This window comes from Ambystoma mexicanum, chromosome 9 (assembly GCF_040938575.1).
Source record: "Ambystoma mexicanum isolate Mex_15411 chromosome 9, UKY_AmexF1_1, whole genome shotgun sequence".
In the NCBI taxonomy this organism is placed as follows: Eukaryota; Metazoa; Chordata; class Amphibia; order Caudata; family Ambystomatidae; genus Ambystoma; species Ambystoma mexicanum.
Genome location: NC_090931.1, coordinates 12,636,071 through 12,648,843, shown reverse-complemented (window position 1 = coordinate 12,648,843; position 12,773 = coordinate 12,636,071). Strand labels below are relative to the sequence as shown.

At 44.1% G+C, this 12,773-nt stretch overlaps 1 protein-coding gene across 5 annotated transcripts in view; it reads right to left on the bottom strand.

Moving 5' to 3' along the window:
• Positions 1-12,773, bottom strand: part of CDON (cell adhesion associated, oncogene regulated) — a 668,575-nt gene that overhangs the window by 419,671 nt on the left and 236,131 nt on the right. For all 5 annotated transcript variants that reach the window (XM_069614078.1, XM_069614075.1, XM_069614076.1 and 2 more), the window contains exon 4: positions 10,130-10,276. In XM_069614078.1, coding sequence (XP_069470179.1) covers positions 10,130-10,276 — 147 coding nt within the window. The remainder of the gene's footprint in view (positions 1-10,129; positions 10,277-12,773) is intronic.

Sequence of the window (12,773 nt, the reverse complement as noted above, 5' to 3'; positions counted from 1 at the left end):
AGTACTGTAAAGGATCTGCCCAGTCCTGCCTTACGATTGTGTCTTGGCACATTAGCAGTCCTTTGTCCGCTGAGCATAGCTGTTTCAGCGGAGTGGATCTTAATTGTTTTTTTAAACATCGGGGAGCGTCTCCATAGAGGCACCTATGTATAATGGTCATTGACTTAAAGTTCACTCTGTCTTCAACTCTTAACCAATGCAGAGATTTGTTACATGTTCCTTAGTTTTTATTCTCTTTACTATACATTCTGCATTATTTTCCATTACTTGACCTCTCGCAAGATCTTTTTTGGTTGCTCCAAGTAACCATGCATTTCCGTAGTCTAATCCTGGCAAAATGATTGCTCTAGCAATAGTTGCTGTGTTTTCCTCGTTCACATACGGTCCAATTGCTCTCATGAGGCATATGTAATATGCCTTGTTTTTATGCAAGTAATTAACCTGAGCCTCAGAGCTCACAGAGGCGTCCACCATCATCCCCAGTGTCTTAACCTGGCTCGTGACCTGTATTTTATCTTCTTTAATAGAGAAGGTTTTATAGTCCTCCCCTAATTTTGCTCTGGCTGCGCGAGTACCGAAGATCATTAGCTTGGTTTTCGTGTTGTTTAAACACATCCAATGTTGCTGCATCCAGGGGTCTATTATACTGTAAACTTCAGCTATCTTGGCGCTGTCCCTGGTGTATTCTCCCTCAAGTTCAATAACAAGTTGCGTATCATTGGCGTAATTTGTGAAAAAGATGCCAAAGTCATCCAACAAGTCACAGAGGCTTCTCCTGTAGATCTGAAAAAGCAACAGAGACAAACTTGCCCCCTGAGGTACTCCAAAGATAATTGATATGGCCTCCAAAAACGTTTCCCCCCAGTGGACTTTAGCTCGGCGCTCTGTTAAAAATGAAGTGAGCCAGGCGAAGGCAACCTGGGAGCACCCCGCTGTCCTCAATGCTTTTACTAGGAGCGGATGATCTACCAAATCAAAGGCTGCGCTAAGATCAAGCAACATCAGCATCCCTGTTTTGCCCCCATCAACTAACTCTAACATGTGGCCTTGCAGATCTAGCATGGCCATTTCCATACTATGGACGGCTCTAAAACCAGATTGTTGTTGATGAAGTGTTAACTGGGCTTCTATGTGTTTCTGTAGTTCATTTGTCACCATCTTGTCTAGTATCTCGAGGATGAAATTGGAATTGGTGATCGGACTAGGATTTCCAGGGTCCTTAGGGTCAAGACCTGCCTTTTGGACCAGGAGTGATAGTCACTTTCTTAATTTCCTTAGGCACAGTGCCTTCTTTGAGGAAGCATTAATTAGTTTCACAAAAACCGGTGCAAAGATTACTTTATTTTCTAGTATGATTTTAGATGGCATGATATTTTCAGCACACGATGTAGGTTTCATTTGGTTCAATACCGCTAGCAATTCTTTTTCTGAAACTGATGTGAAATTAAAAGGGGCAATATCACCCAGGTTAGGACAATCATTCTCCGGAATGATCTTTCCTGAGATTTCTCTGGCCTTAGTATTGTTTGCCTTTTGAGTTTTTGCAGCGAAAGGATTTTGAACTATGAACTATGTCGCAGTCTTCCTTTGATGGAGAAAAAGGCGGTGTGAGCACCTTAGGTTTTTCAATGCTTTACCTCGAATATCTTACTGGTAGCGTTTGATGCTGCTATTTCCCTATTATAATGATTACCCTTTGTTTCGCTTATACTTTCCCTGTAGTTTTTGTCTGCTTGATGTGGGCGGAGAAGGAAAGTGTGGAGTCAAAGAAGACCCTGGGGTTCTTAGCCTCGCAGGTGGCGTTAGGGGAGGGCCAAGGGAGGGAGGCCAGAGAGTGCGAGGAAAGGAGGTTGAAGGTGTGCCGAGAAGGAGGATTTCCGTCTGGCTGGCATTCAGCAAAAGATTGTTGGCGGCACACCAATCTTGAATTGCAGTCAGAGATGAGATAAGGAGAGGAGATGGTCGAGGGCAGCCTGAAAATGAGTTGAGTGTTGTCAGCATAGCACTGGAAATTGGAGCAGAAAATGACAATAGAGTGGGCGAGAGTTGCCAGGTATTGGGTGAAAAGCCAGGGCGAGAGGTTAGACCCATGGGGAACACCACAGGTAGAGAGGGAAATAGATGATAGGAAGGACCCAAGTTGGACCTGGGAGGGTCGATCAGAGAGCAAAGAGGTCAGCCACGCAAGAGCCTGATCGGTGATACCCAGGTTGAGCAGGATGGTGTGGTTGAATGTGTTGAAGGCAGAAGAGAGATCAAGTAGGATGAGGACAGAGGGAATGTTAAGAGCAGATCTTCACGGATGTTCAGGAGAGCAGTTTGTGCTTCTGGCAGGTCTGAAGCCAGACTGGTGGTCGTGGAGACCGCCAACAGGATTGGAATGAAGGTTCAGCTGAGAGATGGGCAGCTTTTCCAGGAGTTTGCCCAGAAAATGAGTAATGGAAATTGGGCGATAGTTAGCCAGACAAAAAGGATCAGCTGTGGATTTCTTAAGAGGATGCACAAGGGAGTGTTTCAGAGGGGAAGGATCCAGAGGTAAAGAAGTGGTTGCGAGGGTATCCACAAAATCCTTGATAGTTTTAGAGGAACACAGATGAACCGGTTTTGAGGAGGCTTTCATAGATTGGACTTGTCTAGCAACCTCATCAGTGGAGGAAAGGATGAGAAAGAAGGTGGGGGTGGCTGAAGGAGGGTCAGGCGGAGAGGAGGGGGAGGAGAGGGTGTACAGGATGTCCTGGGTTGAGATTAAGTGAGAGGCAAGGGGATTGCAAAGAGGTTGGGAGGCAACAGGAGGGGTATAGACTGCAGCAGGGTTGGCCAGCTCCTTGCAGATTTTGAAGAGTTTGGTCGAGTTGTTCGATGCCCCAGAGACATGGGCTTGAATGTGGCCTCTCTTCTTGGTGAAGACAGAAAGTTGGCATTGCCTTTGGAGCAGGTGACAGGCCAGTTTGTCAGAGGATGAATAAGAAGCCATCCATTTCCTCTCCGCCACCCTACAGTTACACTTAATTGTAGCTAGGTTGGAGTCATACCAGGAGTTGCACTTGGCTTTGGACTTCAAACGGATCATCATGGCAGGGGCAAGAGCATCAAGTGTATCGCAAATAGAAGAGTAGAGCCGAGATAGGGCTTTGTCAGGATGTGTGTCAGCCAGAGGTGAAGGTGGAGGGGGGGGGGGGGGGGGGGTGTGCGGAGCCAGGAGAGGGAGAAAAGGTGGTGGCGAAAGCCTCAACTGACACTTCATGGGACGGATTTCTGAGAAGTTAGGTGGCAATGATGGGGTAAGGCTTTGCCTGAGCGTAAGAGAGGGAGAGGAGAGGAGGGAATGATTGCTCCAGGAAAGAGGAGTTTTCAGGGGGATGGAGAGGGGGGGAGGGGGGTCAGAGGTGATCAGGACATCGAGTGTGTGACCCGCAGAATGAGTTGGGCCAGAGGGGAGGATGGACAGGGAAAGGGAGTCGCAGAGGTTACAGAAGAATAAGGAGGAAGAACCAGGAGAGTATAGATGGCTATTGAGGTCAGTGAGGAGAAGTAGAGTGGTCGAGGCCAGGAGGGAGGAGGAGAGGTCACGCCACTCAGAGAAATGAGGTGCTTTTACCAGGAGGCCGGTAGACCATAGCCACTGTAAGAGAATGGCTAGGAGAGAGCGAGAGCCTACAGATGAGGCATTTAAAAGAGGAGAAGGTCTGAGTGGGAATGATAGAGGCAAGAATCCACTCAGGAAAGATCAGCGCAACCCCATTCCCTAACCCTCCCACCGGACCGGGAGGTTCTGGGTGCGGGGAGGATCTTATAGCCATTAGGAAGGAGAGTGTCAAAGCTGGTGACAGAGCTGGCCGTGAATCATGTCTCAGTAAGACCAAGGACATCAAGGTCTATTTCTTCAAGGGTGGCAGATCTCAGAGGAGTGTGACAGCAGAGCGAGAGTTGAGAGTGGCAAGATGAAGGTTAAAGACCTTCCGGGGAGTGGTACAGATTAGAGGTCCGCCCTGTGGAGGGGAAGAAGGAGCCCAAGATAGGGCGGAGGAGGAGAGAGGGCAAGGTAGCCAAGGGGGGAGAGGAGGGAACAGCAGTAGAAGAAAGGAAATTTATGAGTGGAGAGGAAGCGCCCATCAAAGAGGTTGGCCTGAGGGCTTTGGACCATGACAGTACCATTAAGGTAGACAGGAGTCGAAGGAAGCCATGAGAACTTCCCAGAGAGTGCCACCATTAATGGAGAGGAGGAGGTAGGACAGAGCACAGAGATCATATGAAGAGTACATAGATCTAGCGTATGAAAGACAAAGAGGATGTCGGTGAGGGTCGGTCTGCAGAAAGTTTTGGAGTAGGTGTCGGCAATAAGAAGTCGAGGGTTGGATGCCAGGATATCCTTTTTGAACTTCTTCCGGCCAGACTTAGTGAGAAGGGATGGATAGTTAATGGAGAAGCAGTTGGAGAAGATAAGAGAAACAGAAAGCGCCATGGTATTAGAAGCGAAAAAAGAGGGAGAAGCAGAGGGGGCTAAGGCAGGTAGGTGTGGAACAAAAAAATGGTGAGGTCACTGGGCTGGCAAAGTACAGCGAAATTAGCAGAGAACAGTAAAATGTAACTTTCACGGTCATTGTGCCACCCCAACAAAAAACAAAAAAAATGTAACTTTCAAGCAAAAAGAAAAAACTGCAAAATGTGACTCATCTTTCAATTAGGGAGTCAGATGTTAGCAAAGGGTTTAAAGAAGCACTGCGAATCAGAATAAAAACATGGGACAAACAAGCAGAAGGAAAAGTGAGTCAAAGGTGGTAGGAGTGAGTGCAGAAGGAGGGAACTAACCCATAATTCAGGAGGTTACTATGTCAAGTCAGTCTGAATTTCTTAGAGAAGTGAGGTGGCAGTATCATTGTAGTTACGGTTCTACGGTGCAGATAGCACTCCAAGGACTCCAAATAGCGTACTGGAGAGCAGACAGGGGCCTTAGGAGTTGGCCTTTGGTGAGGGGGCCGGCTAAAGTCTAACAGGCCCCAGTTGGTTGAAAAAAGCATTGTGACCAATGGGAGTGCAGGAGGAAAGTAAGAAGGCCAGCCACACTGCCTTCAGCACACCGAGAAGGCCGAGGGACAGGGGCCATGGGAGCGGGTGTGGCAGAAGGGCAGTATTGCCGCACACCATGATTTCAGTTTTATCAGTGTTCAGGGTGGTTGAGGTGGGGTACGGGAGTGTCTGGGTGCCTGTGGACATTGAGTGTCGAGTGAGGGTTACGTCGTTGGGGGGCGGGAAGAGTAGGCGAGCGGAGGCAAGTAATAGAGGAGAGGGGTGGGTCAAGGGGGGATGGGAGAGTGGTGAATGGATCAGTTGGTATGTGGTGGTTTAGGCGGGTAGATTTTGGAATGAGTCTGGAGGGCGCTGGGGGTTTAGGTGTACAGGGTGAAAAGTCAAGAGAAAGGGGGTGGAAACTGGAGGAGTGTATGGGGTAGGGGAGGCAGAGGCTGGGCTGAAGCAGAAGAGCTGAGGAGTAGAGGGTCGAGGGAGAGGAACAGTCATGCTTTCTGCATTTTGTGTGTTTTGGTGCCATAGGGGTGTGCGAGGGTAGGAGGGTCAGAGGGTGAGGGAGATGAGGCTACTGTTCTATCAAGGGTGGAGCGAGCTACTTTCAAAGAAGGGAAGGGATATGAAGGGGGCAGTTTGTGGGCAGGGGTCAAGTAGGGGTTAAGGGGAGGGAAAGGGTGGCATGGGAGGTTGGTCGAGAGGGTGGTGTGTTCCCCAGTGGGCTATGGGGACGGAGTGTGCGGCATGGGGAGTCAGAGGAGAGTTCCTCAGAGGGCACAAGGATGGGGTGGAAGTGGAGGTGGATTTGCGCAGTTTGGAGCGCCAGAGAGCTCCCCTAGCTCGGGATCAATAGCTATGGTCCCAATGCCCCCAATCCCCTTTTTTGGTCAAATATTTCATTTAAAAATCTCACAGAAGAGTCTTGATAGACTTATTGTTTGTGTAGTAATCAAGTTTATGACTTTGCCCTCAATCGTAATTATACCTCAAATTTTGTTAATTCCAAATCCCGTAGTAGTTTCCTTAACCTACTTCAAAATCTCAATCTAGTCGACCCTTGGTGCTTCAGTCCCCCAGATACAAAAGATTTCACTTTTTAATCCCCTCCACACCAATCCTTCTCTAGACTGGATTATATTTGTTAATTCTTCATTAACCCGCCTATTTTGAATTCTGAAGTTGGCTCCATAACTATTTCTGATCATGCACCCCGCTCTACCACGTTAGCATGGGCACCTATTTCCAAACGCTCTCCTAGATGTAGATTTAATTCATTTATCCTCAATGACAAATCCTTTATCGACAAGACTAAGCATTTATTGATTTCTTTTTCAATAATCGCCCTGCTCATCTCTCTATAAACAATTGGGATGCTTTCAAAGCCACCCTTCATAGGTTCATAATTCAATATGCGGCCATTAAAAAATGACATTAAAAACTTACAACACTGTTGACCTCTAATAAACTTCTCAAACAGTCCTATTATACCAACCCTGATTCCAATACCATGAAAGCTCATGTCCAAATGTACTGAATTTAATAAACTCTGCACTGACACCGCTGCCAACTCTATTTTTAGATCTTAGATCTAGAACTAAACATATCAAACAAAGCTGGTAAAATGCTAGCTTCCTACTTAAAGAAAGAAAAATCACTCATTATCCATATTCTCTCCTCTGATGGTATCAGATTAACCAACCCAAAAGTTATCAATGACTTCATTTTTACTCCAATCTTTATTCCTGCGATTCTTCTAAAACTTCTGAAATCCATTCTTTCAGAAAAAACGAAAATGTCCTCAGATCCATTCAACCTTTCCTCTCTCGATATTGCTGTATCCCTATATGATATATGATAGGTTATTTATAACGCGCTTAATACCCAGAGGTTTCTAAGCGCGGACCCAGGGATCGAACCTGTGTTGCTCCGTGTCGTCTTGTTTCCAAGTCGAGCACGCTGCCGCTGAGCTATCCTCCTGGGATAAATATGAAAATATATTGAATGTGAAATGAAATCAAACAAGGCAGATCAGACTTCAAACCTAATAAGGCCCCCAGTCCTGATGGGTTTAGCATTGATTTCTATTAAACTTGTCGACTCCATTACCCAAAAACTCTTAGTTATATTGTACTTTATTGAAATGGGTCAACGCCCTGGTTCCTTCGGTGAAGCGCTTCTCATACTCTTTCCCAAATCTGACAAAGATCCCTCCTTAATTATAAACTACAGACCCATCTCTTATTAATTCCGATTCGAAAAGATTTGCCAAAATTCTAGCTAACTGATTAGAGCATTACCTTCCTACGCTTATACACTCGGACCAGTCTGGCTTTATTAAAGACCGCCACGCTTCCTCCAAAACTAGACTATTCAATACGCTTTCTCACTCTCAAAATTCATTCTGACGATTCACTCACTCTTCGGCCTTGACGCTGAGAAAGCTTTTGATCGTGTCTCTTGGTCTTTTATGTTTCATTCCTTAACCTGGCATGGCTTCTCTCCATATTTTATTAACCTGGTCGAAGTCCTATACTCTTCTCCTACTACTAGAATTCTTAGTAATACGTCTCTCGCCTCTTCTTTTCAAATTAAAAGAGGCACCCTGCAAGGTTGTCCCCCCTCTCCCTTACCATTTAACCTTCACTAGAACCTCTCCTACAAAGCATAAGAATAAATCCCAACATCAAAGGTATTTTCATTAATGATATAGAAATTAAACTCTCTGCTTATCCAGATGACATTCTCATCTATCTCTAACCTCTAGTCTCGGCAGGATAGCTCAGTTGCAACATGCTCGTCTTGGAAGCAAGACGACAGAGCAACACAGGTTCGATCCCCGGGTCCACGCTTAGAACCCTCTGGGTATTAATCGCATTATAAATACCCTAATATATCATATAACCCCACCTCCTCCATTCCACATTTAACATGTCCTATAAATCTCTTTTCTACGGTCTCTGGATACAAGTTAAATTTGGATAAATCTGATGTCATGCCTCTCACCAACGCTTGTAACCCTACTAATACCCCACTATTCGCAATGTCTAAGCAATCCTCACATATTAAGTATCTTGGTCTTCATATTGCCAAAGATATACATATCACTATTACACTCAACACCAACCGTTTAATGGAAAAAGTAACAGATCTGGTCTCAAAATGGTCCCCCCTTTTCTTATCTTGGTTGGAGAGATTAAATACTATTAAAATGATGATTAGCCCCATTATCTTCTACTCTTTATCTGCAAGTCCCACTGGAATTTCTCTTTTTTACAAAAAACTTTACTCCCTTCTTAAATTCCTATGGAATCATACAGTACCTGCATTGCTATGATCACATTACGACTTCCTAAACTTTCAAGGGGTGTTAAATACCCTAGCTTCCAATTATACCATCAAGCCTTCATTCTAAAACAATTATCTATCTTTAAACATTTTGAAACCCATCTAGAAATCGCTGGTCTTTGGGTAGGTATTGAAGCTAGCTTCATTTCTCTACTCTCCATCTCCCATTTCCTCTTGTCCCAATATGACCTCTTTTCCTACACTACAAATCCATTTGGAATATACTAGCTACCAATTCTCTTTCTAAAACCAACTTAGAAGACATCTTCCTTTGGTTTCATAAACAGAATCCCACCAAATCCAATTCCACTACTATTCACAGATGGTACTCGTCAAGTATTAAACAACTTTTTTTTTTACTTTGCTGAGATCCCCTTTTCACAGATTTGACTACAATATAATATCTCTGAATCTGATCTCCCCTTTCACACATCCCTTATTAAATCACAAATGAATTCCCTACCTACCATGACTCAAAGCTCCCCTTCCCCATTTCTTTCTTAATCAACAATCCAATTAGCGCCACCAAGCTATACGCTTTCCTAAATGACCCTCCCTCACCCAACCTATTGAACCACAGCACTATCAGACTATGGGAGACAGAGGAACTTTCAACCAACCACATATGTGGCTCAAACATTGTAATCTTTACCGCATCCACCTCCAACTATAACCCTGTACCTGCAATAAGTCTGTCACTGTAGGCGGCATTCGTGTAATCCAGAATCAAGCCTTCTTATGCTCCACTTACAGTGTCTCGATGCCAGCGGGCTGCAATGCGCTCTACAAATACAAAATAAACCGTCCTCAGACCTTCCATCCCAAATATGGAGAATGTGTCATTCCACATCTCGCTGCCAATCTTATCCAAACCTTATTTTTCATAGCGCTTTCCTCACACCCTTTACGTATTGCCAAAGCCATCGATAGTTCACCCAACAATTGTTAGTCTTGTCATGAACCTAATGCGGATTTGCTCCATTTAATTTTCAAGTGTAAATATGCTTTAGCATTTTGGACTAAGATTTGGTCTCGCATGCCACAGATCTTTAATTTTGCAGAACCTTTATTGCTTTCTAATCTTAGGATTGGTTCCTTTGTTAACCCGTTAATATGACAAATTGAATCTCCTACTTTATTTAATTTGCAAGTATTGTGTTTCATAATATTTTAACTGGAAGAACACGTCTAACTTATCTTTTAGCTGCTGGTGGAATTCTATCTGTTCTACTCATCGGATTGAAAAATGTCACGCTTCTTCCTCCGACTGTATAAATACAACAAAAAATTGAACATATTCTTTATCTAAACGATCCGGACTAAACACAATTACTTAAGCAGTGATTTCCATTCACTACTCTTTCCCGGATGTTTTCTGTTTTGTTCCCCCGTTTTTGTCTCCCCCTTGTCTGTCTCAATATCCATTTAGTAATTTAATCGCATTGAATATATTCCGTTCAACTTGTTTCTATCATCTGTTATAGATATTTCACTTCAAAAAGAGCACATTTGTTAACATTGGTTGAAATAAAAAGTGTACTTTCTTGTACTACTTATTTACTCATCTAATAAAAAACAAACACTAAAAAAATGAAAGTAAGTTTAACAAATGTAAATTAGGTGCAGTTTTTTCTAAACCCGTACTTCCAATTAAACAAAAGATAACTTCCATGTATGCCTGACCAGGCATGTCATCTGCTAAGTATTTAAAAACTTGAACACAGAAGATATTTTTATTATGTGGGTCCAGTCACCATCTCACCTGTCGAATGAGCCAGCCATTTCCCCCGGATTCGATAGCGGACGAGGGCTCTGGGGTTACTGTCTGGAATGTTGCAAGTAACAAAGGCAGTGTTCCCTTCAACCACTAGAATTGGAGCTTTAGCTGTAGCTTCAAAGTCTTCAATACCTGTAATAGAGAACAATGATTGATGCATATTCTGGGCTGGTGAAATGCAATAGGAATTGGAGTGTCCATGTCTGCAAACAATGACTGGCTACTAAACCCTAGTTGCAAAGCAAAGATACAGCAAGTGTAAATTGCAAAGCAAAGCTCATTTTTTTCACTTTTGCTTTTCGATTGTGTAGATTGAGATGGCGCCAATAGCAAAAAGATTTAAAGTTCAAAAGGCAGAAAATAAAATGAAGCCGATCTAGACAATGCTCAGAAGGGAACGTGATCAATACGGTCATATTTCTGCCAAGAGAATTTGTTGAAATTAGAATGTAAACATGAATTACACATGTAGACTTTTTATGAAAGCAACAGGTTTATGTTTTTTGTTTTTATTTACCATTTATAAATGGCTTTCGCCAAATCCCTGCACAAAATATATGGACCAGTAACAGACAGAAGAAAAAGATGTTTACACAGGAGTGAAAAATGTGTGAAGAAAGTGATGAGCGAATATGTAAGGGAAGGGAATCCTAGTATCTAGACACAAGAAGAGAATAAAGTGCGAAGAGGCTCATGGAGGTTAGGGACAAAGGAGATGGAGGAATCGAGAACAAAACATTTGGGTGGGCGAATGGAAATATACAAGAGAGGAAAGAGATGGGAGCAAGACCATGGGGCATTTATACACCATGCAGAGAAAGTGAAAGATGGGAGTAAAACGTGAGAAAAAAGAAAAGTGAAGAGGAGAAGGCAGGTAGGGATAAAAAGAGGCAGATAGAGTTAAAACAGAACGAGGAGTAAGGCGGGAGGAAGAAAGTCCCAACAGAACGGCCAAGCAGTATCGAGACGTTTAAAGGCATGAAATGAGAGAAAGAGGCGGGCATGATGAATATTATACAGATGAAAGCAATAGATACGAGCAGTCTTACTGATGTGGGAAAAGAAGAGTAAAAGAATGCCAAGATTACATGTAGCAGGCACAAATGAGAGGAGATAAGATGGAAAAGAAAGACCAGGTGGGGGCAAAGAGGGGGTGTGAGATGCAGGCCAAATACATATTTCAGAGTTAGAAGGGTTGATGTGTGAAAAGTGTGAACACATCCATGATTGGGTGACCAAAAGACAGGCAAGGCAGTGGAATGAAGGGTGTCAAAAAAGGAGAAAAAAAGAAAGATATGAGAATTGTCCAAACAAAGTGACATGAGAGGTTAAGTGAGTTGAGGAGTACAGAAAGACTAGTGCAGGGTGAAAATATAACAGTTACTCACCGTAGTGACTACCTTACTCCTAGTCCTTAGTCCCCTTTCCTCACAACTTGTGGGACATTCCGTCCTTTGGGACGGGACCGGAGCACTTTGGTCAAAAAGCATAAAAAATGAAAATGTGTCCTCTTTTTACGCAGGGTACAGCATGCCGCCGTAACCACGCACTCCTTAGCTCCGCCCCGCGCATTGCCTTTCAGTCGTTTTCTATTGCCAGGTCTGAGACCAGTTAAGCAATAATAGAGGATACTTATTAGAGGGGACAGTGGGCGGGCGTATGAATGAAAGGGGACTCTGGACTAGGAGTAAGGTAGTCACTACGGTGAGTAACTTTGTCATACTCCTAAGTCCCGTCCCCTTTCCTCCATAATTTTGGGAGATTACCAAGCACTCCTCACAGTAAAACAGGTGGATGAAAATCCTTTACTGAAAGAGGTTTTTAAGAACCGCCTGCCCGAACTGAGCATCGGCTCAAGCTCAGTTCTAAGCAGTAATGCTTACAAAGACCTGATGGGGAAGCCCTCGTAGCTGCTCTGGCAATGTATTCCCAGGGAACATATTTCTGGAAGGCAACGGCAGCTGCCTTGCCCCGCACAAGATGGGCATGAATTCCCTTTGGAGGCTGAAGGCCTTGAACGGTATACGCCTCTGAAATACAGGAAGCAATCCATCGGTAGATAGTTGCTTTCGAGGCCGGCTTTCCTTTTCGGATCCCCGCAGGTCACAAAAAGCTGGAAAGAACTCCTAAGTTTAGATGTTCTGTCCAAATAAAACTTTAGAGCTCGTCTGACATCCAAATTATGCAATAAACTCTCGGCATCTGATGCCGGGTCTGGAAAGAAAACGGGTAAGGAAATAGACTAGTTCAGAAACTTTTGAAAGGACCTTTGAAAGGAAAGAAGGATTAGTCCGGAGTACAACCTTATCCTTATGAAAGGTGAGGAATGGATGTTCGACAGACAAGTTCTGAAGCTCGCTTACACACCTTGCCGAAGTCACCGCAATCAGAAAAGCCAATTTCCACTAAAAGGAACTTCAAGTCCACCGTAGCCATGGGCTCAAAAGGTTTATGGCATAAGGCAGTGAGGACCACATTCAATTCCCACTTTGGATGCGGGTTGCGCACAGGTGGCTAAAGATGCAATAGACCTGCCAAGTGTCTTTTAATGACAGGGTTTGTCAATGAAAAAGAGCAGGAGTCGGTGGACCGGTAAGCAGCAATAGCCGACAAATAAGTTCTACAAGAC